The sequence below is a fragment of the Acanthaster planci genome, linkage group LG04 (assembly GCF_054643075.1).
Source record: "Acanthaster planci isolate LZ-2023a linkage group LG04, COTS_SCS, whole genome shotgun sequence".
In the NCBI taxonomy this organism is placed as follows: domain Eukaryota; kingdom Metazoa; phylum Echinodermata; class Asteroidea; order Valvatida; family Acanthasteridae; genus Acanthaster; species Acanthaster planci.
The window spans coordinates 3,853,158-3,878,767 of record NC_141780.1 but is presented as its reverse complement, the minus strand read 5'-3'; the positions used below and the strand labels follow the sequence as shown (position 1 = coordinate 3,878,767).

Sequence of the window (25,610 nt, the reverse complement as noted above, 5' to 3'; positions counted from 1 at the left end):
CGTAGCGCCGCGCGTGTGGCGCGGCGCGGTGTTGAGAAAGGCTTAAGGGAACGGGGGGGCTGTATGAGCAACCATGTGCGACGACCTTTCCAAAGGGGAAGTAGCTGAGAAGTGACTGATTTAAAAACAAGGCGATAAAACGAAATGGTTAATATGTGCTATTTTTCAGTATTTTATAAAAATGTCCAGCACCGAAAAGAGTTTTCATATGTAGAACGCAAGAAAATGGATTTCGTGGGTTGAATTTGAAAGCAATACACTCTAGAATCCTGAACTGGTGCAGCCGCGAAACCAACGTTAGGTTAGTGTGTGTAACTTGTGTTTCAATTTTGCGATTATTAATTTTTGGAAACACTATCTTTTACAGGTGTAAAAGATACAGTTTTTCAGATTGTCGAACGGGGCGTAGCTTCTCAGGCTACACACTGAGCACATTTCCAAGTCGGTGACCCTTAGACCGGCTTGCCGTCGCTGAAAGAATTCCAGACAATCCCGGATCGATATGGGTACCATCTTCAAGGCTGTGTTGCTTTCCTTTCTTCCTGGCCGTTTACCCCACTCAGGCCACGCTAGACCGGACAAACGTAAAAGGCCTGAGATTAGGACTGCTTCCAACACAGGTTGTGGTTACGGGATCCCACGGTCCAGCCCTAATTCAGCTCGTCCTACTCGTGCTCTGGTCGGAAGGAGCGCATGCGCTTGCTTGTCTGCGCATGTGCGCACGAAGATGCGCATGCGTTGGATCTGCCGAGGGCATTTTCTGCACGGTGAAGCCTCGGCACACCACACTTTGTGCCCGGATATTGTGTCCAACCAGGCGAGCACTTCGTTGAAACCAGCATTTCACATAGTCTTAATTTTGTGAAAGACCTGAATTTAGCCTCCTATCGGCAATCTTTTCAACATAGTTATTCCTTTTTACTGTGCCCAGTTTGGTTTCCATTGACCGAATTTGCCATATGTTCCTTGCAATTCACTTCTTTTTAAGTGTGTGGATGACCCGTTTGGAAGGTGTCACAAACAGGTTTGCCTCTTCGAAGGAGCACGACGAAGTTAGGCCCGTTTTAGTTAGTTTTACAGTGGCATACCCAGGTTTGCGTTGATGTTGGAACTTTCTGTCTAAAAACGAAGGTCCATTTTTCCTCCATCGTAGAATTGCCCTCCAAGCAAGGTAGTACAACCGTTTCCAAAGTGCAAGGCTTTCAAATCTTTCTAAACAGGGCAACAAGTCTCCTAGGCCCACATGGCCCCTCTGTCCACCGCTGGATACGTTACTGATTGTAGTTTGTCAAACTAAAAAGGACATAATGTGAGAATGAGCTACAAAACAAAGCGCATATTCTTGGATTTTTAAAAATATTTTGCGAGAAATCAAGAATTATGTCATTAGTGTGATAGACTGTTTTCAATATTCAGAAGTGAATGTTCAACTGTATGTACATTTTATACGAAACCAATTCGTTTCCATTGTAGTCAATGTCTATCTAGTTGTAGGTATTATGATTCGATCAGTCTAGCATGGTATTAATAATCTAGCATAACAACAACACGTTATAATGACGTGTAGTCCCAACCTAAACCGATCAAGAAACGAAACCTGTGGTGACGTCATTTTTGACGTAAGGAAACCGCGTTCAGTCGGTAACTTTCGAAATGGCACATTCCTAACGTGGAAGAGGTAATTTGTGAATGATTGAGAATTTTTTGTTTCACAAAAAAGGACTTTTTTCTGGGGGGGATCTGGCATTTTTTTACCCCAGCGCATGGGAACGAGACGTATTACATATCCCGTTTAAGAGACTCAGAAAAATTATTTTACATTTGAACCTTAAAGTGTGATATACGATTTCAGCGTTAGCTGAATGCTGTTATACCTCGTCCACCGAAACAAATAATCCAGTTCAAGGAACTTACTATATCTTCATTTAAAAAGAGATTTCTGAATATTGCTTACAAGCGTGTAAAAAGAATATGACTAAAGAACAGAGCAAGATCATTTTTCAGCCCCCGGTGTCACAGGTTTTATGACATCCATATTCATGTTTTCATGACAGGGCAGATTCCAGAGTTCGACTGTTCTCTGGCATCCCTGCCACGGGGCAAAAGGGTTTCCAAGCCCCACAAGCTTGCAGGGGAGACACGGTGCGCGGGAGCACCCGTAGAAATGACTGATTTCATGCAGAAGATCATAAAATCGGCATCATTAAGCTGCAACCTTCCTCCTCCTTCATGTCCCTTGGGGATGCGTTGATGCAGAGTTGAAAGAGTACAGGAAGAAAGACAGAGAGCATGTGAGAGATAGAGCCTAGAGTCCCTACCGCATCTGGATTAACTTGCGACGGTGTCCTGTTAATGAGAACATTTGTCTTCCCTTACGTATTACAGGGTTCCGAGCTCACAGCAGGCAAAGACGCATACAGACAGTCCCTCTCAGTCATCCTTAAGGGGGGATGGTCAGCCAGCATTATTCATGAGTACTTCGCCAGTCAATGGGTCGCCGTCAATTCCAACATATTGAACCGGAGAAAGATGATGATCTTTCGGAGAGGAAAACAGCTTGGGTAAGTACAGTCAACAGCGATAACAACATGTACATTATTTTACTCACGTCTGCTTCAAACGGCCTGGAATGAATGAATTTTGAATCTGGCTATTAACAATGGATTTCATTTCAATTTGGTCGGTCTTTCCCCTTCTGGTACAGTGGCGGCAGGTTTTTAAAACACCACCAAGGAGTGCAAAACAGAGGGAGCCCATTTATACTTAATGCTAAGTCTTGGCATATAGCCAGCATATAATGACATCCACCAATCTGATACATTCTTCTGAAATAACTTGATGTGACCGAGCATCTTCGATGTAGGCTGGAGTCATATAGGAAACTTACTTGCAGAATTTTTTTTCGACCACCCAGAAGCTGCGCCCAGTAGGTCATTTCTTGAAGTTTAGATTTACAAGCTTTTCTGTTTTATACGTGACTTTCGGACTTACTGCCTGTTTCTTCTAAACATGTTTGCTATATGATGGCAACAGCATAGCCATGTCGAGTTTAATCGCAACTTACGCTTGATGCGAAGTTGATGGAGACCATATTTTCATTTCCAAAAAAGAGGCCCCTCCAAAACAGCGGTGTAACAAGCTCTGCAGCGTAACGTTGCCCGGAACTGGTGTGCTTTCCAAAAGTTTCCAAACAAAAGATGATGCACTGGAACTTTTTTTTTCGGTTGGCTGGAACAGTATGGTGCAGTAATTTGAAATCAACCGGCCCATAATTGCTGCGGTCATAGCAAGCGGTTTTAGATTCCAACCACACGGGCAGACCTGTATAAATGCTCTAACATACCCAGAACCACGGATTCCTGGTTTCCACCGCTATTTCCTTCATAATTCGTTTATTCCCTAGCGCTGTTGTGATTTAAGAAAAACACTCGTCATATTGGACTTACAAAAAACATCTACGTCCAGGACACAATGACTGTCGAAGTTTGCAAAGGAGCCGCACATCGCATTCAGTTCTGGCCTTCGCTCGGTTTGACGCCATCATGACGTCAGTTGGCACGGTATGTTGAGTAAACCGGTGGATGTGTCTCTGGTAAGGACCCAGCTGCAAGTAGCTCATATTGTGAATTACAGGGTTCCATAATGCGCAAATCAGCACCATGGCAACAGATGAAATTGGGTTTAACATTGCGTTTTTTGCGATCATGGATACAACCAGCCTGTGTGAAGGGGTTCGCTCACCGACTGATTGTTCTTTGCTACTGTCGAGAGCCGAATATTTGGTTTACCTCCCTATGACTGGACCATCGATGCGAAATCCAAAAGTCATCTTTTCAGGAAGCAGTTTGATATGTATGATTCATTAATTTTACTGACTAGACGTGATGTTGTTTCTCTAGGACCTTCAAGAAATAAAAAGAGGCTGTTATACATGGCGGCTGGTGTTGATTTGAGTTTATCGGATAATGCCGCGCCTGTCTGTCGCCGTACCTCACACACTCTCTGTTCTGAGAGACTCGCTGTCTAGTCTGTTACCATCTTGCAACGCGGGTCCACGTCCCACAAACACATTCTGTCCCGTGTGACTCATGTACATCGTGCGCCCCGAAGGAACCGTTTGCGTAAAAATGCGCGGCTGAATAATTAACGAAGTCTCTAGATGACAGGAGACAAGTCGGGGTATACGACCGGCAGGCAATACAGAATGTTTGACACAAATCTGGGTATTTCTCTTTACTTGATCGATTACAAACGAATTTCTAATCGACCGAGACAAAAATGTCTTTCAAGTTTCTTGGTTCTTTGTAATTAAAACTGTATAATTACCAAGTTGATGTTCTGGAAGCTGGCTAATGAAACAGTAAAGGACAACAAATGAACTAAGATAGTAATCCAACATTGTTATTATTAAGCTTTTCTTCCTGCTTTGGCTCGATTTACTAGCGGTAAAGTCCAAGGAACGTTGGTGACCCCAAGACTTTGCGCAGCATCGTTTGTGTCATAACCACTGCAGGGTGCACCCTCGTAATTAGGCCAGAAATATGTCCGCCGAGCTCATTAATAAAAGTTATAGACTCAAAATATTCTATATTAGAGGGTCCTGAGAGCCATGGAACTGAGGAATTGAAGAAATATGAGACTGAACCTCTGGGCCGGACTCAGGGCTTCCAATTCTGAGCAATTTGGATGCGATCGGGTTTGAAAGTGGCACTATTTGAGCCATTTTGCCGAGGGAGGGTTTTTCAAAATGGCTACTTTTCTGGACAGGGACATTTTCTGCATTTTTGGGATGGTCTGCTTCTGGTGAAAATTTCTCAAAAATTCATTGGTCAACCCCCCAAAAATTGAAAGGAAAATTAAAGAGGATATGCGGAACATCATTTTTCTGTGCAGCCTGAACACCTGTGAGAGTTGTGACTATTTTAAAATATTTGTGAAGTATGGGGATTTATCACTGCTCTCTATGGGAATTTATTTGTAGTGGTGCACCCTGCACGCCCGTTTCATGTGAACGAGTTGTGCGCCCTCTCTTGAAAACGTGCGCTCCAATCGCTAGAACCCAAGGGTGCAGCTATGTTTTCTTCGATGTCTCATCGGCTATTTACTTGCACAAAAATGACCCACGATCAGTTCTTCAGAATACTGTGTGAAAGGGATTAGCTGTGACCCATTACTCTTGGAGGGACTCACCGTATGAGCAATATTGGTGCAGCTTTTAGCCTTTTGACAAATATGCTGGTCATGCATTTCAACCGTTGCACGTAGCTCCTAGAAAGTGAATGTTGAAAGAACTTATTGTTATGAGACTAATCTGAGCGTCGCGTCGCTGTCTCTTACTAAGGTCGAGTTCAGGTGGCCTGTCTTGACACGGGTTTCTTGTTCTCGCGCTCGAACAGCGTGAACACGACTTAAGAACACTGTTCTCGGAACAGGATCACACACCACCTCCTCGTCAGGGTTTTACAGGAACACACGGAAAAACTCGTGAGATTTTGATTTTTGAACAGCTGCAAAAAGTAGAGAGATGGCTCCCAAATCCATAGACCATGTAGACAATAGGGATTTTTGCAAAATTAACATTAATTATTTTCCGTAACACAGAAATGAATGTTCCTGTTTATATAGAAAAGAATTCAGCCAATCCAAACCTTAACTCTCGAATAACGGGCATATGGACGCCGCCATGTTGCATGTTGCTTGCGATAACCGGTTGTTTGTTCCCGGCGATCGAGCGGCCGACCCATGAACAACAAATCGAGCTTTTCGTGAACATACGGGAACAAGCCGCCCGAACTCAGCCTTAGCTACGTAGCAGCATAGTCTGGGAAACTGCAACTTTTTCGGAAGGTTTACTGGCATGGACTGGTTGTTTTGTGTCTTTTTTATCCAATGAAAACAGAGTGGTGCGAGGCGTCTCTTATGTAACAAAGCAAAAGCTTGCCCCAGAGTTGTAATGACTCGAGTCACTGACTTGACTCAAGTCCGAGTCGAGTCACAAGTTTTGGCGAATCGACTCGAGTCCCGACGGATAAATGACTTGACTCTCTGCGACCAAATGACTCTACTCGAGTCAAATTTCTCATGGAGACTCGACTTGTGTGCAAGCTTATAAGACTCAAGTCTCAAAACAAAGGCGAAAAAAAAATTGAAATCAGACTCACCGCGCTGCTCTCATATCGATCGTATTTATTGTGTTTTGTTCAAAAATTTGTGACTCAAATTGACTCAAGCTCGGTACTCGACTCGACTCGACCTGACCACACATTGACTCGACTCTACTTCTTGACCTAATGACTCGACTTGAGTCACAATGTTAAATAACTCGACACGAGTCCCCAAATTTAGTGACTCGATACAACGCTGGCTTGCCCCATCATGAGGTATGGTAACAATGTCTTTAGTATGGAGAATTCAAATTGTTATGTTCATATGAATTTAAAGAACTCAGTGTACCAGATTTTATTCAAACTTAACTCGCAAAAGGCTTCTTGAACGGTTGATCGTTTGCAAGTTTGGGACGAAGCAACCAACGTTCCTGCGCAAAGGTAGAAATACATGCTAGACCGTGTAGTTCGTGGCGTGTGGGCGTTACATACTTGGCACCAAGTCCTATAGGTTGACCCGTGTTGTTCACTTCATCATTACACGACATTATTGTTATCATTTTCATCATAACCATTATTTTAGCATTAAACTTAGGTCAATTTTGTTGTACCTGGACCCTATATAAAGACACAACTTCAGTCGTTTCGACCATTAGGCCTGCTGTTGATGTCGTCGCTCGGTTATTTGTGGTATGAGGTAAGTTCTGAAAGTTGACCAGTTCTGATTCTTTTGACTTGTTCTGATTTTGGTAAAAGCCATTCACATGCTTAAGTATCAAAGAGCACCGTGGTACTACGGACTTAACCCGTTCCTGCTCTTGCTTGTCACGTGCACCTGCTAAGATTGAGTAACGTAGGCCCTATACCATTTCGCGGCCTCAATACCGAAAGACATTAGTAAGCCCTTCTCGACATAGGCTACTTCAGGCCTGTGCCCAAGAACTATCCAAGGCATGATACGACAACGTTGTACCGTGCCATATTTTCCTCAGTTTCATGTATGGCACTGTAGAATTCACTGTTTCATGTCGCATGCCGTCAGTGAGTTCTGTAATGCCGTGTCATGAAATGACGGATGATCACCCGTGCACGGCAACAGGATATCTCAGGGCATTGTGGTCGGGGGAAGACAGCCTCTGAACTCTGTATCCGCGTAGCAGATGCACCCCTTCATCGGTTGAAAAGGGCCGCGTTACCGTTAATGGTGGGGAGTGATCATTTTATTGGTAGCGACGCGACCTTACCGCTTGCATTTCACAGCCGTTCTTGAGCCAGCGAAGTGCAGTTCCCAACGGAGGCATGGCAGTTACTAGGGAAATTACGCCCTCTCTTGGTCCAGCTCGGGGCTCATAACGCCATTGACGTGTCAGTCTTTTCACTACATTGTTTGCCACCTGAAACCAACTGTCAATGCCCTAATTTTGCTCACTGGGACGTTCAGACCCGAGAGGAACACGTACACTGGACACGCGCAATTGGCGTGCCCGTGGAATGTTCGAACGTAAAATACGTACATGTACAGTACATGTACACGATGCCCATGCACACAGTAAAAGCAGGTGCACATGCGGTACAGCCAACGTATGAGAAATTGTATACCGGTAACGTATTGAGTGAAGTAGTGTGGGCCGATTTGGAAACTATCATAAAAGCTGATCTTCATATTTGTCCATGGGCATTTTTAAAAAAAATTCCCGCAGATCGTTGGCGCGGCGTCTGACTTCAGCAAGACCAGTTCTTGAGTGTTCGGAAGAAAACACTCTGGCTCGAATAGAAACGCGCACTGCAATAGCAGCTCTCTGTCGGTCCTGACCATTTGGCCCTGGTCAGCCTGTCTTTGGATGTTCAAATTGGTGTAAATTTCGCTTTGGTTGGAGAGTTTTGCAGGCTTATCCAATCTTTATAGGTGTTGCCGCTGCCTGTGGCAACGAATCTGATCAGCATGATCCCTAAAACACCGGTTGGGCTGAAGTTTGCAAACTCGACCTGAGACTTGCATTGATGCGCGCGACAACGTCTTCTCAAATGTACGTCACATATATGCAAATTTTCTGTGTTAATGAGATATCCCTCGGGGGCGGGTCAAAAACTTTCGAATTATTTTGCACCCACTTATTAATCAAAACAATAACTTTACATTCTGGGTATCGTTTAAAAACGTACAATTTTCTTTTCACGGACCCTTTAACAAACAGGAGTTAGGCTTCTCTCCTTTTACTTGCAAGAACTCTGTCAAAATGTCAGGCCCTTTTGACACCTGAAATGGCCGTATCATATCGTGTTCCCAAACACCACTACTAAGCATTTTCACGTGCTTCTGCTTGGCTTTCACGGTTTACTCATTACATTTCTTAACGTTCCAAGGTCTACACATGTAGTCGTTTACAATGTTGCCCACCTTTAAGCAAGACTTTTTACAGCGATTTTGTGGCTTTCTTGGTTCGAGTATTTTGTATGTTTAGAGTCTGGTGTTCAGATGTTACATCCATTTAATATTCTTCATCAGATCACAAGTGTAGCAGTAGTCGGCATATTGATTTTCCGTAACTTCCATTGTTTGCAGCGTCAATTTCGTATTTGTTGTGATTACGTTGTCTTTGCTTAGCTGTTTCGGTTAAGGGACTCTAACCTGTGTAAAAAAATGACTAATTTTTGCTTTCCAACAGGACCCGTAGCGACCATGGTAATGTTGCCTACACCCTGTTTGGCACTAGCACATATTGCTTTTTCCGGTAACATGCGGCAATCTTTGCTAGTGGCAAGCATGGCGCAGGCTGACGAACTACTGGGATCGGCGTCTCACACGGCTCTCGGTCGGGACGGGGTTTCGCACAGAAGAGAAGATGCCGCACTAGGAATCATTAGCGGTACGTCCGGAGAAGCCGTAGATTTGACGGGGAAAATATCCGACTAATGACACAGCATTGTTCCTTGGGATTGGCGGTGTTACGTAAGACATGAGAAATTGCGTCATTTCTAGCAGACGAGGTCCTTCGTCATTTCCCAGTCCCGCAGGTTTCTAGGAGTAGCTGATCAATAATGCTCGCCTTGCTTTAATTCTAAGCAGACAACTTCTACCCATTTTTGAATAATAGTTCTAGCTGCCACAACAGAAGGTTCAGGCAATTTTTGCGTCTTGAAGTGTATTGTGTATTTCGAGTTCTTTTTAGCAGAGGACGTTTAAGAACTAACTTTTTGTCATTTGGTCAAATCAATCATTACATTGTCGTGGTTTTAAAAATGGATTTAAATGACAAATTGGTTAAAATAACGAATAACAATTTGGCAGATAAGCGACCAACTGATTGGTTGGTCGCATACTTACCAATGATTGTTTTTAGTCATTTTTACTTGTGGTAACCAATCGATTAGCCTCATTAAGTCTGATCAGGTAGCTCTGCCTTAAAACTTAACTCGGTCCCTGAACTTTCCAGTAATTAGTATTACAAGTCGAGAGAGGAATAAACATGGCTGAAAAATCTTGGAATTGATCCACAAAGACGTCCGAAACAAACGCAGCGTTTTATATTGCAAGAGGCTTGTTCGAGAAACCTAGTTCGTGGATGAAGCAACATTGCAGCATTTATAGCACTGGAGTGACGCAAAGAAGACGTACAAGGTGTCGTTAATGACGGCAAGCCCTCAATGACACATCATGCCAGCGTGCTTTTTAAGCTGACCAGACCTCGGCGAACCAGGGGTTGCAATGGCCTCTGATTCGTCAGTGTGGTCGACGGTAAAAGATTAACAGAAAAGCGAAGTGTTTTTCTACTCCAGGCAAGACACCGACAGCTGTTTGTTTTTTGTAGTGCCTGTTTCAGATATGTGAAAGAATCATTTTCGGGCAACCAGAATTAATTTTACCTTTGTGCACTCAAAAACACAGAGCGATTCAATGTTTTATACGCGTGTGGAGGAAGCATGCAGACTTTATTAGGTAGAGGACACAAGTCCAAAGCACCTGCGAAGACTGCATGCGCAGCCAGCCCAAACCTACTCTCAACTCTCTATTTTTGGCAATAGATAGAATTCACTGTATACCTCCGATCACCAGTGGTTCTGGTATTGCCAAGCCTAGAGACAAGATCTCACATCTGCGGGAAGTTCTAAGAAGGAGACTTTCATTTGCTCAAAACGCTCACCGCTCTCCTGGTGCAACACGGGCGCTCCAAACTGCGCAGTGTTGGACAGACACCGACAACTTATGTAGCACAACGCAGACAAGTTGAATGTATCGAAAAAAAAACCCACCACCAAGGCTAAAAATAGGCAAAACATACTACCTTCATTATTGGCTTTTCCACAAGGAAAAAGTTTGTCGAGATTCCAAGAAACTCTACAGACTTGCACATGATTTTTGTGGCTTGCAAAACTCTCCATTTGTTTTCTAACCCCCCCGGAAAGGGACCAGGACATTGTCCGTTTTCAATATTCATACGAATACTACCTTTTATAGTTGCAGTTTTGCCCAAGGGTGCGTTGCAAAACCATCCCTAGGCATTCAGCACACGAACAAAAGAATTAAAAGTGTTAATTTAAAACAATCCCATGTAGCTACTGAAACACGAAATAAGAAACACCCCCACTGACAAAATAATACTGATTGAGAACACCGAAGTGTGATTTTCCGGAAGATTTTGGCAGGTCAGGCAATGCGGCAAGACAATGATTGTAAACGAAAAAGGGGTCTACATTCATCAATGAAAACAACAGAGTCCGACACGCCGACTATGGAAACAACAGCAACGTAAATACGGGGGAAATGTAAACCATTAAGCCATTTTGTTGAAGTTCATAATAAACATTTTTTTTATTATGTATAATCTTCAATTCAAACTCGATCCTTTGTACAAAGAGCGCCTGAAGTCACATTTCCTGTCATAAATAGGCGCAGGGAGACAAAAAAACCCAGAAGCTAACGTATTTACACGTTACAGTGTTGCTTTTTCACCAAGAGTTACAGGCTACTGCAAGGTTACACATAGGAATTTGCTACGGTAATGTGACGTCAACCCCTCGCCAATATGGCGGCACTCTGCACTGTAAAGCCGATGACTGCAGTTTCCATATCGAAGTTTCCAACCAGAACTTGGTTAAATAAATCACACAAAACTCGGCGGTTTAGAAATACTTCCACAACTCGGAAACTTCTTTTTCACTCGATGCAAAGTGTCGGGTGGTATGTGTCTTTTCTATCGACTCCACAACACTTTGAAATAAATGTTGTAAACTAACCAACAACCAGTCGAGAAATATACCAATACGACAAAGCGCACATCGGTCACACCTAAACAAAATGAAAAATGACGGATTTCTACGCCATTCTGGTATTTTTTTTTCGGTTCAGAGTGCGAATACGAGGCAGGGTTTTGTCAGTGTAATTTCACTTCCCCTTCCACAAAATCGCACTTGTGTCTCATTAATGAAATGTACACACACAAAAAAAATCAGCCTATTAATGAAGCTTTTAAATAAACGATAACTGAGACAGGAGAACGGAAAGTGACCCTACACGCAATTATTTCATTATGTACAATTGCTCGATACAAAACCCACAATAACGTTATCTACTGCTCACTCTATCCAACTCGGTTTGTACATCAACACACATTTTACTTATACAAAAATATCAAATTCTCATCATTTTATCCTACTTTATTTCAATGACATATCTCAAGTGTGCCATCTTGCACTTGGTTCAAACGAAAGTGTGAAAATGTGTACGACGATATTCCCACATCGACGACTTGAGAGAGGTTACTGTTCTTTATCACCGAGCCCGTGATTGAAGCTTCGATTTGAATGTTGCTAAGCAGAGAGGCTTTCGCTTAAATAGCAGAAACAAAAACCTAGATACAGAGTTAAAAACCAAAGCGACACGGGAAACAGCACTGCTCATACATGTATTTACTTTTGACTATTTCTCCTCCACACGACAATTTTCAGTTAAGCTTCACTTGAGCATACTCTGTCTGCTTTAACACTGCAAAAAAAAAAAAAAAAATGGAGGGCCATGACGACACTTTTCACAGGTGTTAACATTTTTGGTGTTTCAGCGCTGTTGGTGTTACTTTTAACACTCTACAGTGCATTGTTACACTTGCAGGTATATAAAGTAACACCAGCAGTGTTAAACGAACACATTTTGCTGTGGTCAGTTTTTGCAGTGAAGATCACGCGCTACTATGTATAACAAACACTCGATACGAAATAGTACATGTTTAATAAGGGGAGGGTGCAGTCAAGACACAAGAATAACAGTTGTTATTGTTTGGTCCAAGTTCGTACACTGTGAATTGCAAGACTCAAAGCTATTCTATGTGGAAGACGTACATGTAAATACAATTAAATGCCACATTTTTTCAATGCGACTAATTTTGCTAACCGAGCGCGTTTTTTTTACACAACACACTGGGAAAACGCAACTTGAATAAAGGCCACAATCGTGGCTCTTGAGGATTTCTTCAAAGGGAAGTAAGGTCCGAACATTTCAACAGCTTCCACGCAGGGCACGTAGACTGAGATGACCTAGTCTTCCATAGCACATACAACTTTAACACCTTTTCGATGGCGTCTTGGAGTTACAATTTCCGCTTGTCTCTGTTGCTGTAAAAGCACTTCCAACTCAAGTATTTCAAACATGCTTACAAGCATTTTTCATGTTGACCCCCCCCAAAAAAGAACCAATATATGGGCAAGTTTGTTTTTTCCTGTTCGCACTCACTCATTATTTTGGCCTTGCTATCAAGAGAGCCAAATTTCTGGTACTCTGATAAGACTAAACCAAGACATTAAAAAACCCTTTTCTGCTAGCGACGTCGGTCGAGGCTAGCCCATGGGGGGGAAGGTTGCATGCAGCCAGAAACAAACAAGAAGTTTCAGTCGTTCTGTGCTTGCGATGTTGAAAGCATGTCGGACTCACTTCTCAAAATTTCCTCTCATTTTCCCATTTCTGAGAACAAAAATCACAGAAAACCTCCCACCCTCACGCAGTTAAACTCATTTGCAACAACGAAAGCGACAGATCACAGCCAGGTAACGAAGTTTACATTTAGGTGCTCGAATTTCAATCTAGAATTAGCAGGTTTGAACTCCAGTGGGTAAACTTTTGAAGTTCATTCAAATAATATACTTATTTACATGATTAGTATTTTCCTGAAATACAAAAAGAAAGAAACCGCTTACGGTGTAAAATTACGTATGCACAAAAATGTACACAGAGCTGCACTGCATGGATGCGAACCTTGGACATAGTTAGAAATCACTCTGAATGAGACAAGACCACAATCGAGACACAAACACTTCTATTGACGGTTCAACCTTCGTCTTAAAAAAGAAAGTTGTAAACAAGTGAAAGAGACAATTTAAACTCCGAAGAGGTTGGTTTAAATCATGGAGTTATATTATAGAAACCAGAGAGAGCATTTACGGCGTGATTCCGTGCCTTAAGGGCACCAGTTTGTAAGTGGGCAAAATACATTTTGATATACTGATCCCTTGCAGTCAAATCACACATTCCAACAGTTGAAAACTCATCTTTTTTTTATCCACTTTTGATGTGCGTACATCAAGGGCAAATTAACGACCTGTCTGCTAGCAATTGAAATTATCAGTGCGATTAAATATCTGTGCCATCCTCGATACCTACAAAATGAGCGGCGGTGGAACAAGATGGCACAAACCAGCTTTTCTGGTCCAAATATAAATCAAAATCGCTCTGAAGAAGACAGTACCGTAACTGAGGAACATTATCTTCTCTTGACGGTTCAACCTTCGTCTTTATAAAAAAGACAACTGAACTTAAGAAGAAAATGGCACAAATGATACAGTTCTATCAAACTACAGAACACGTATCATGCAACCCTATGCCATCAAGGCACAAATCTGCAAGTGGTCAAAAGCATTTTCACTGACTCTGCCGTTTACTTTCCCCTTGAGTAATTCAAGTTCTATGAATAATTTTAAAAGTGAACCTTCTTTCAGTCCAGGCATTTCAGAATTGTTATCAATAAGTGCAACAGGGTGGCATGTCCATTTAATGCCAGCAGTACAGTGAGTTCGCTACCGAGCCTTTCCAAATGGTTAATCTTTGCCATGGAGTTAAAATACCCTTTTCGGATCACTGATGCACTTTCTCAGTGACTCTACTATGTTCCTACTTACTTCAGTTGAGTGGTAAAGTACCGAGCAGAATTGCAAGTTAAGGGAAGGATCAAATTTCTATCAAATTTGGTGCATAGTTTTATTCAGATCAAAATGCTGAAGCATTTTCTCTTACAACAAACGGGCAATGTTTGAAACTTGGTTTTGTATTTCTGCCTTTGAAGGCTCAGAACTAGAGGTTAACCTCAAATTTTATGTCACGCTTTCCTACCTTCCAACCTCTGCGAACCAGGCTTAAATGCTATTCAGGTTGACACGTGGATTCACTGAACAGTCCCTACTTAAATTTTTGGTAGGTTTGTCTGACCTATTTGTGACAAACTTTAACTCGTCTCAAATCTAAGCTCTTTTAATTAACTAATTAATTAATTATTCATCATCTCAATTAACTGATTTTCATAACTAGCATTTCATTTTTTTTCTTAAATGTGCATTTTGATAAATTTATAGAGCTTTGTGGTGTCCTTGTGCAATGGAAAATGTCTGTTCACATATCTTTAAATATATTTATTGTACAATTTGTGAACCTTTGTAACAGCTCTCGTTTGACTGAGAGGCCACAATAAATTACACCTGTTTCAAGAGTGTATAACAAAACATGAACAAACTTGGTGTTCTGATTATTGGAAGAAAATGTTGGAGGAAATGCAAAATGCCCTTCTGGACAGCTAACACACATGTAATTTACACCGTCATACAAGGCTGTCTGCTGGTATCATAGGAATATGGGGGAAAAAATTCCCTGTTCCCAAGCATTTTGATAATGCTGATTCAGTGCAGTCAAATTACACTTGATGAATTACCTGCCACCCTTGATATCTACTAATGAGCACAGGTGAAACAAGGTCGCAGAAAATGCCTACGTACTGGCCAAACGAAAACAACCTCTGCCAAGGGGCTGTTCTGGCCTCAAGACTGTCCCCTCTCAATCAAAGACTCAAAAGAACCACTTGGCGAAGTTTCCCTGGGTAGGCAGATAGGAAATTTGCCACAAACACCATCAAGCGAATAGCTAATTCAGAGATTATTGTTGTCCTGCCATATTTTGGGTCGAGTATTTTCAGCATATATCCATGCAGTGCAGCTAACACGAGCACTGTCATACAGACGACGACATGGCCACTATAAATTGTACCACAGCTGCAGCAATGGCAATGAAAATGACGATGATGGGCACGTACTTCATCTGGATAACCTGGACGGAAGGAGTGGGAATCCAAAAGAAGAATTTCAATATTTGTGAGAATTTTTCTTCTAAACAGATAGTTAGAATAATGCAAACTTTAATGCAAGGGTAAACCTGTAAAACCTAAGGAAATATAAAGCCAGTGAGGCAAAATCTGAACAAACCACCACAGCTTTCCTATGGCAGGAAGCATTTTTATGGATCTCAAAAAACAAGAAACAAAACAAAATAAAACAAAACAGTGTCGAAACACGGATTTGTGTAACACCTGCTCCCCCACACCCCCACCTGCTCTCCCCCACCCCCACCTACTCTCCCCCACCCCCACCTGCTCTCCCCACCCCCACCTACTCTCCCCCACCCCCACCTGCTCTCCCCACCCCCACCTACTCTCCCCCACCCCCACCTGCTCTCCCCCACCCCCACCTGCTCTCCCCCACCCCACCTGCTCTCCCCCACCCCCACCTGCTCTCCCCACCCCCACCTGCTCTCCCCCACCCCCACCTACTCTCCCTCACCCCCACCTTCACTCCCCATATCCCTTCACTCCCCACGCCCCTGATCCTTACCGTGTTGACAGCTGGCCCGGTCTCCAGGGCAGGTGGACCCTGCCGCGCCTCTCGCTCGAGTCTTGTCTTTTCCAGCTCCACAGCCTGTACTCTCTCCTCCATGTGCCGATTCTCTTCCAAGGCTTTTGTGACCTGTACAGAGGAACAGTAAAGACCAATGAAGGTTCAATGGAAAATCTTCTGTGCTACGGCTATTAAACTGAACAACAAAATGACTGGATCCATTGCTCCTGAGGTTGAGTCGATTCCAATAACTGAATATTCACATATTTCTAAACAATCACTTGGAAACAGAAAAAAAGACAAAAAGCAAAAAATGATTAACTTGAAGAAAACCGTAAGTTTGGTACTTGTTGGAAATACGCATTCAGCTCCCTTTTAGTTTACTTGTCACACCTTGAAGATACTTTTAGAATAGAAATTTCAACATTTTTCACATCTATTGCACTGAATTTCACCTTTAACTATTTGATTTTTAAAATAAATATTTCCCAATTGACAGAACAACTATCTGAATAAATAGCACATTGCATCTTCAGATCTTACATTTTTGAGTGCGATTGAGCTTTGCGATAATCATACACCAAGAGATCAAATGGGGCTTGAATAGAGGAACTAAAACATTACACTGGATATTCAAAATACAAATTTAAAACAGGGAAAGCTCATGAAAAGACTAGGTCTTGAAATACAAAATCGAAACTCATCCAAAATATATGGCCTGTGTGACTAAAGGAGGATGTTGATGACGCCCACATGCCACCAGTTCTGGTGGTCATGAAGCTGCATGTCGTTATTTCTTGGCTCAGCGGGCCAAGGAATGTTCCAAGAACCATCTTGACAGTCTGGGAAGTAAAGAGCACAAATACAGCCATCCCAGGCCATAACTGGCTAACCCATTGCAACAGTTTCCTCTGCCCTCACAGGTACCCACTTAAACTCCTGGGTGGAGAGGGGAAAATATGGGTCAAGTGACTTGCCTCTGACCCTTTGACTCTGCGATCGAGACAACTGCAGACCACCCAACCACACGCCCAAAACTAACCAAATCAAGGCAATACTACATTCCTTTGTGGCCTGGCATACCGGCGCTGTAATTCTAGAGAGTGCCATTCTGACCCAGACAACTGACTCTCCACAAGCAAGAGAGATAAGAAGGCCCACAGGTTACAATCACTCCCACCACACTGTCTCTATTCAAGACAAGATGTTATATTTCCTGCCTGATGCCAGACTTCTCAATGACCGCCGGTGCTGGGGCGCGACTGAGTGCCCCATAATGACCTGCTGATGACTCGCTGACGCAGGACAAATTAGCTTGGCATGAACATTCTAGACATACCTCTTACCCCAACCCTTTGCAAGGAAAATGTTTGGGAACTGTGCCAACTTTTTCAAGACTCTGATGGTTTTGAATGGAAGCTTTACCCTCAATAACCCAATTTTGGAGTTTTTTTTGGAGAGGAGGGGGGTTAAAAATGATTGTGAAACATTATCAAGAACTCCTGAAAGTTCAGTATCTCCAAAAACACTGCGGATGATATCAGAACAACTCCCCCATCTACCTTGAGGATGAATGATTTTTGTTAAAGGGGCCTAACATTTTGTAGCAGGCTCTTTCTGCAACGCCTTCAGAGAAGGTTTGGCAAGGATCAAAACATCGGGCCATCCAACCTTTAACCATATGCACCCCGGTTTTGGGTACATGCTCTTTAAATGCACAGTTGGGGAGCCCGAAATTGGACAAAAGAGCTGGGCCGTGTAACAAAAGACCGTACTCTGAACAAAAGAGCGGGCTGCTGGGAATTGCTAACTTTTTCAGTTGTCAATAGCGGAGGAAATCTATCATTGTTTTGAAAGATTATACCACTGTTTGTGGCATTTAGCACAAGTGGATTACCACAGGGACAAAAGCGCTCCAGCACTCTAGTGATGAGTGATGCAATACCGCTGCACGCTAATCTGGCCCCTATTGAAAAGACGCCAGTAGCGCACTGTGCCAGTTTCAGGAACAAAAGAAAATTACACAACACTGCACAATCTGGGCTTTTTTACAAGGCGGCAGACCTGTTGAAATAATCAGGCATCAATAAATATCGTCTGTCAGATTAAAGTAGTCACCAGACAGTTTGTCGTGTGGGTGTAAATGTCCAGTAAATAAAGCTATGATTTTTTGAAGAATTTTGAAAAAGATAAATCTTGAAATTCACCCGGTTTCATGACATGCAACTTCAAATTACACCCGGCAGCAAGTGGTTAAGCTTGGTAAACATCAAGTCACTCCAGTTAGTAAGAAAGCAGCAGCAACTTTTTTACTTTCTTCCACTCTAGCATGAAGACAAATGCCATCGTGGTTCTAGCATTACGAAAGGGTGGGGGAGGGGTGCCCCGAATGCAGATGAGCCCCAACATGCCAGCGAAGGCATAATTAAGTGGTGATCTCTGCCTTGAAATGGAGGCGAAAAAATCCCAAAGTAAGGGGGGTTCCAGACTGGCCCCTCAGGACCAAGCTACTGTGATTCCCAAGAAGCAAAAATGGAAACAAACCAAAAAACAAAACACAAACCAAAAACTTACAACACAACATGACGTAGTGTTTCAAAAAGCTATATTACAAATTGCAGAAAAGCTCCTCAAAGTATACATGATGCTGTCCACCAACCTGCTGTCTGGCTCTTTCAACCTCCTTGGCTGCTTCCTTCAGCTCTTTCTTCCGTTGGAAATCTTGGTCCATCAGCTTGTCTCGCTGGGCCTCTGCCTCGCGTAGCAAAATCTGGAGCTTGTTGGTGTCCTGACTCAGCTTGCCGCTCTCTCTTCTTGTCCTGTGGGATTACATCACAAGCCCCATTTGGGGCACCAGTCAGGGTGTCACCTCAGGACTATTCTGGAGCACCCCTAGGACTTCCTTTCCCCCTTCCCCCGGGTTACTGTGTGATTACTCTGAGAGCTATCCTTAGGCTTCCTCAGGACTACCTTCAGAAAACCCTAGGGCTTCCCCTGCGTTTAATCCCCAGCTTCATTGATCTACTCCGGGGCTGAAAAACGATACAAACTGGAGAAATAAACATGACTGACAATTAAGTTTTGGATGTTGTGGAAGCAAACACCCTATCAACATTACAGATTTGGGGTTTGTCAGATTGGTGCTGCATATCCATGCCTTCCACCTGGTGTATCATGTACCATCAAGGTACCATCCAATTCCATCAAGGTTACAGAGGACGCTCACCTGTTCAGCCTGTCCTCTGTCTGTGACAGTTTGGCCTTCAGTTCACAGCACTCTTTCTGTAAGGTAAGGCTCTCTGCAATTTACAACAACAGTGAACCCCCAAAACATTAATGACTGACTCGATTACAACACTGGCTGAAGCAAGTCAGTTCAACAGCGACATCACAGCATAGCATCAAATACTTGCTCCAATAAGTACAAGATAATTGCAGGAGTCTTGTCCTGTCATGGATGAAAAAAGAGTGTGACACCGTTTCCGAAAAGGGCTTTCAGAGCTATGGCTACGTTTATTGTCTGCGCGTCTCCGCGCATTTACAGTGGAGTGAAGACCTAGACCTAGCTCTTGAAAACAAATTCAGATGCAGCCTTAGCTATGAAGGCAAAGTCATGTTACACCAGTCAGAGAATGCTTGAACTTGCAACCACGTACCTGATGCAAGGGCAGGCGTTGACCGACTTCCCTGAGCAGACGCCTGAGTCCTTTGTTCTTCTGCAACAAGAGCAAACCACCCAGACATGGCAACTGGTAAGATTGTAAAAATCCCCAAGGTACAACTTATGTCAATAAAAAATCTGTGGTGGTGCAATTACGACGTGATCAAGCAAAATGAATCCTTTCTTGGGTTTTTACACATATGACAAAAAAAACAGTTCTTCACTGGTGTCTCATTCTCATGGGGGACACGGCCTTTGGTCCAAAAGTTATAAAAGTTTAGTTATTTTGAGACATATCTATAAACAGGAAGCCTGACACGAGACTCTTTCATCTTTACTGCATTGAAAATATTCACCCTTTTGAGTCATGTGTGGTCCTGTTAGAACCTGAACAAACTTCATGTTTCTGACAGGGTGCTTTGCTTGTTTTGTGGAGAAAAACATTGCCATAATAATGGGCTTGGCATCGTATTTCAAGAGAATCTACATTCTTCAGGTACACCCTAGAAAGTCCACTCAAACTGAAAAAGCTCTGATATGATCCGGTATTTCTCGATATGGTTCACTAGGACGAATCAATATAGACTTTTTACATCATCATCCGACACTTTCACCTTTGGAAATGATTCGTTAATTCAACTTGCATTTTTCCTTGAGCCAAAACACAAAATGTGAAAACCTTTCCAAGGCAACAAAATGGCAAACAAAACATCATTCAGAAAAAAAATCTCCGGTGGTAGCTGCATTCAGAGTGCAACCAAATGAAAAGCAAGTATTAACCCTAACACTCCTCAGTCCTCCAACAGGTGAAGGATTGAGGAGGGTTTGGGTTAAGCATCTCTGCCAAAGTTTAATAAGAAAACCTGCCCCCGGATACAGAAAAGTTATGGTTCAGAAGTTAAATGGAGAAAAACGTGGCTCCTAAAAATCCTACACTGACAAAAAGAAATGCTCCCATGATTAATACTGGAACTCAATGTAAACTGCAAAGTAACTGCTGTTAATCAGCCTACCTTGCCTCTGGGCCACCAACGTATCATGCTGTGACTGAAGCTGCTGCATACTTTGCTTGGCTTGTGTAGACTCCTTCTCCAGCTGTTGCCGCACTTGTTTCTCTTTCTCCAGCTCTTCTTTCAGAGTCTTTATTTGGTCTATGTCATCACAAGAAAAATATGAAAATGTGAGTAAAAAGGAAAACAATTCAGACTCTTCTATTTAAGTTCAACAGACTTAAATTTTTTCAACAGAGAAATCTTACAACCGCTTGTTGCTGATTGAAAATATGTTTACAAATATTACATATTGACATATTAATAAGATAAGATGACTTTGATTTATTGGTTCGACGACATAGTTTGGCAAATAATTCAAATTGTCTGTTAATTATCTGAATTTAAGATATGTGCCTTGATTTGCTTTTTAAAAAAAATAAATACAAGGTTCGTTTTATAAGGTAATTTGCCAAGTCCGAAGGACCTCTTATTAATGAGGTTTGACTGTACACTTACAACACCCTGGTTAAATTCTACAAGACCATACTTATTTCTCCTAAAAATTCTCCGTGGAGGGGGAGAAGGAAGTTGGAGGTGGGGCAGTCCAGGAATTTGGGGAAGTTTTTACATTTTCAGGGAGTTCAAGAAATTGTCGTTCTCCTTAGTAAAGAATGACCGGCCTTTGGGGGTAGGGCCACAAGGGGACAAGCTCTGAAATCTACTTACCTTGATAATCTTCCATCGACGCTTCCGTTTCCAAGCTCTTTTCCTCTACAGTTCTCAATTGTTCTGGGAAAAGGGACGGAAATAAAGAAAGCAAGTTTCAGATCTTCCCACAAGAGCACCTCATTTTAAGGCTCTGTTTCTTGGATTGTGAATTTTTTTCTCCGGTGGATGCTGAAATGGGTTAAAAAGAATACCTCTTTTCACACAGAATGTTGGTTTGAAAATGTAAGCACGATTCGATCTACAAAAGCGATTCCTTGGTAAGTTTGTCAATTCAATTCATAATAAGAGAATATAACTTTGTGCTTTGCCCGTCTCAAACATGTGTTTAGGCATGGCCAAGCACATATTTATTCCCATTCATAAATACCTTTTTAGTCAGAGAGTCAAAAGAAGTCGACATATGATAGATTTCCATTGATTTTGATTTTTGAATTATACTTAATTTCCCAAACACCCTCGTCCATTTTATGGTATATTCCCTGTGCAAGTTGTCAAGAAAATCACCTTATATGGACTTGGCGCCTGTGTGGTAAGCCACATGCACACAGACTCTTGACCAATCAGAATCAATGAAACTGTCTCATATCCAGGTGGCAACGAGTGTTTTTGGCAGCAGGCATTATCAAATTTTAATACCGTCAAGTTGCACATTGTGGAATAGGCAGACTGTCTGAAGTATTTATGAATATTCATTTATAGCTCATTAAAATCTACCAAATGTTAATTTGGTAGATTATTTAAGCATATTTAACCATGTCAGCAACTGCGTAATACGTTGGCAAAAAACTGGAAAAAAATTTCACAATGTTTTATGGTTGAATGAGGATGCAAGATCACCACAAATAAAACAATGGACATTTGAAGACATTACTTGTTTCTGACACCCAGACACCAAGACTGCCCTAGATATCGTTCTGTGCACTGCAATGTTCTGTAATGAAGGTTTTGTGCGTAAAGTGCTATTTCTTTATTACTCATTTGGCACTGCCCGATTTCGACATTAATTCTTAAACCAATAGGGACTGCCCTTCATTACAAGAAAACAAATGGCTATGACTTACTCTGTATTTGTTCCAGCAGGCTTCCTTGACGTTTCAAAGCCTCTTGCTCTTTATTTAACAGCTCTGGAATACAGAAAAGAGAGAGAAAATAATTCCGTCAAATTAAACCCATCAAAATGAGATAGTCAGTGGTCACTGTTGAGGAATCTGTGAGCATTTCTCTGGCCTTTCAACCCTGGTGAGACTGGTTAGGACTCTAATGAGATGTTATTATGAATAACATTTGTAAACACCAGCGATTTGAAGGACTGCAAATATTTTGTTTCTGGTTGATTGTTCAAGTCTTATACTTTGGCAGATCTGGAAAGAGACCTAGAAGAAGAAAGTCAGAGTTCAAAGGAAACCATTTTCATACTGGGAGGTCAGGTTGAGGTCAGGGTACTTCCCATGGCTGCAACCTGTGTTCAAATCCCACCCAAGCCAAAATGTGGATTGAGGTTTCAGTCTGGAATGTTTCCCCGGGGGATTCCTCCAACCTCTAAAACCAAACAGTTCTTCCTTGTCTTCTCCCCAGGGCCCTGTTAATTAAATTGTTCAAGCTACCTTGCTGAAATACAAAATAAAAATATTCAATTTACGTTTTGTCTGTGAGGCTTCTGTTGAGCTGGCTTTGGCGGCTTGTTGCTCCTCCATCAATTGATCTGAAAGTAAAATTATCAAAATATATTATGTGCATATAATCCATCACAGGGCTGTAATAAGCTGGATTCGAACCTGAGACCTTTAAGATGACATGCCAGCATTGTACCGACTGAAATATCCAGTGGCAGTCTCTCTAAGACACTGACATGGATTGGTCTATCGGTAGAGCACCCATACAGCATTCTGGGGATCACTGGTTCAGATCCTGCTTCAGGATGCTGACATGGATTGGTCTGTCGGTAGAGCACCCACACAGCATTCTGAGGATCACTGTTCAGATCCTGCTTGAGGACACGGACTGGTGACACGGACTGCTTCATTGATATTGAGTGAATCAGTGCAGATCTGGAGATCACTGGTTCGAATCCCACGGCAGGCAATTTTGATTTTTGTTTACCCTTGCTTTTTATACTGATGCATTTCTCTTTTTTTTTGGCCAGCCAGCTAGATTTGCAAAGAGGGCACCGGAGGGGCAATCCCTCATTTTCTTCAACTCCAAACTGAGTGAATTGAAAACTGGAGGGTACCACTTGCACACAAGAGGATTTGCTTGGCATTCCTTGGAGTGCACTGTGGTACTGTCTATGCATGAAAGCACAGTTCTTATCTCTTTCAGTAATTTGTACGATACAGCCAAACAAAGGTCAACAGGAAATCTCAACCAAACTTGCCCTTGCTAAAAGAGGTCCACAAGTCTTTAATTAAAATGATCCAGGAAAACTGGATTTGAATGTCGTCTCATAATCTGATGATGTCAAGAGAAGAGATTAAGTCAAGAGAATACATTCAACTCACCTCTTAGTTCCAGTATCTGATCATTGCCTTCTTTGGCTGAGTTTTCTGCTCTTTCAAGTTGCTCTGTTAAAAAAAACAGATTGGGTAAAACTTAAAGGTCGAGATAAAAATCCTCTAATACGAATTGAAAGCCTAAAATGGATTAGTAACTGGAACAAACTCAGACAAAAAACTGCACAAAATTACAAAATTAACCGAGGTTTCAGTCATCGAAACCACTACACCGAGAAAAGTCACTTGAATCAGATAATATGAGCCCTGCATTAACCCTCGAACCGTCCAGATCCTCCTCTGTCCAGCTGGGGGGGGGGGGTTTGGAGAAATTTTCCAGGATTGAGGCGGACCAGCCACTGTTGCTCTGACTGATGTCTCGGAGCTCCTTGAAGGTTTCCCTAAGGGGAATGCTGTGTTGCATAGTAGTGGATTTGTTTGGTTGTGAGAATTCGCGGAGGTTCCTCACAAATGTGCATAGAGATTTGGAGAAGGATAGGCATAAGCCGGGGGGGAAGCAATTGAAAAAAAACTGGCAAGATCTGTGGTGCTTCTCACCCTGGAGGTCTTCCGCTCTCTCTACAGCTTCTCTGGCCTCCTCTTGACTGTCAATCAACTGCTCTTTCAGTGTCTCATTCTCCTCCAGGAGGACCTCGTGTCTTTTCTGCATCTCCGTCAAATCTCCTGTCAGAATAACAAACACAAACAACATGAATTAATTTTCATCAACATTTTTCACAATTCTTTCACAATGACGCACAAAATCGAATTCAAAGTCAAGTCTCTAGAACCCAAGAGCTCAATGTTCATAATTTGAAGAAACTGGCAAAGAAAACGTCACTGTTGGCGCAAAGGGGGTGGGAATGAGTGTAAATTTTTAAAAAGAAAGACTCCTTCACGTAAATGACATTTCTTAGGAAGTAGTTTAATGTCAGACATGTCAAGTCTGAGTAAACTGGACATTAACCAAAATAAAAGTATCCAATCCTTCAAACTGTGGAAAGAGCACCCAAGCGCCTTGACTCCCGGTGACAGCTCTCGACAGTACACTCACTATTGAAACTCGGTGTTCGATCAAAATGAAAGCCGACTTACGTCTTAACTTCTCCAGTTGCTCCTCGTACAACTTTTGCTTGTTCAACGAAGCCTGCAGTTTCTCTGCGTACATACCGGCGAAAAAGACGGGAGAGAAAATGTGAAAATGAACACTCACAAAAGTCACGACTGAACCTGTTCAACTTCCAGACGAGAGAGAGCCCAGTGCATGAATGATATTACGCCAGGATGTCCTTAATTATGAGACACTTCTAATTGGCAAGCTCCATGCCGTTCATTTGCTGTGAGCGGAGCAATCCGCAGCACCGACACTTAAACCAGACACCTCCGTGGAACATTGATTCAATCTCCCCCCTACCCTCATGACTCATTCTTGCTTCCCTCAAATATCAATCATGTCAAACCCTTAAACATCAGTTCCTTGAATGGATTTCCTCTAAGTCCTTGAGGAAGCCCCAAAAAGAGCCTGCATATTTTTATTTTGGTACTTTTTCTTTTGGCGGCGGTTAGATGGGACATGATACAATAGTTTATGGAGCAAAAACAAAACTGTATCAGTCCTTGCAAAGTTCCTCACAGGTTTGGTAGCATTCTGGATTGTTCTGATTGGTTGCTGTACGATCAGACAGTTTGCAAGGATATATGGGAACCAAATCCC

The 25,610-nt window shown here is 42.4% G+C and overlaps 1 protein-coding gene and 1 long non-coding RNA gene across 4 annotated transcripts in view; both read right to left on the bottom strand.

Annotated features, from left to right (window-relative positions):
- Positions 1-1,934: 1,934 nt before the first annotated feature.
- Positions 1,935-7,552, bottom strand: LOC147799308 (uncharacterized). Of its 2 annotated transcripts, none has more exons than XR_015424960.1 (3): positions 7,349-7,552; positions 5,191-5,268; positions 1,935-2,537 (listed from the first exon to the last, which is right to left on the bottom strand). It is a non-coding gene; the product is annotated as an uncharacterized LOC147799308 (long non-coding RNA). The 2 variants fall into 2 exon arrangements; XR_015424961.1 differs by lacking the exon at positions 7,349-7,552 and adding an exon at positions 5,649-6,029.
- Positions 7,553-10,884: 3,332 nt separating this feature from the next.
- slmap (sarcolemma associated protein) overlaps positions 10,885-25,610 on the bottom strand; it is a 47,827-nt gene continuing 33,101 nt past the window's right edge. For both annotated transcript variants that reach the window (XM_022225668.2, XM_022225669.2), the window contains 12 exons: positions 24,992-25,054; positions 24,455-24,580; positions 23,906-23,968; positions 23,047-23,109; positions 22,469-22,531; positions 21,405-21,467; positions 20,700-20,837; positions 19,682-19,741; positions 19,252-19,324; positions 18,685-18,844; positions 16,023-16,154; positions 10,885-15,462 (listed from right to left, as the gene is read on the bottom strand). In XM_022225668.2, the coding sequence (XP_022081360.2) occupies positions 15,367-15,462; positions 16,023-16,154; positions 18,685-18,844; positions 19,252-19,324; positions 19,682-19,741; positions 20,700-20,837; positions 21,405-21,467; positions 22,469-22,531; positions 23,047-23,109; positions 23,906-23,968; positions 24,455-24,580; positions 24,992-25,054 (1,100 nt within the window). In that variant the 3' untranslated portion in view covers positions 10,885-15,366. The remainder of the gene's footprint in view (positions 15,463-16,022; positions 16,155-18,684; positions 18,845-19,251; positions 19,325-19,681; positions 19,742-20,699; positions 20,838-21,404; positions 21,468-22,468; positions 22,532-23,046; positions 23,110-23,905; positions 23,969-24,454; positions 24,581-24,991; positions 25,055-25,610) is intronic.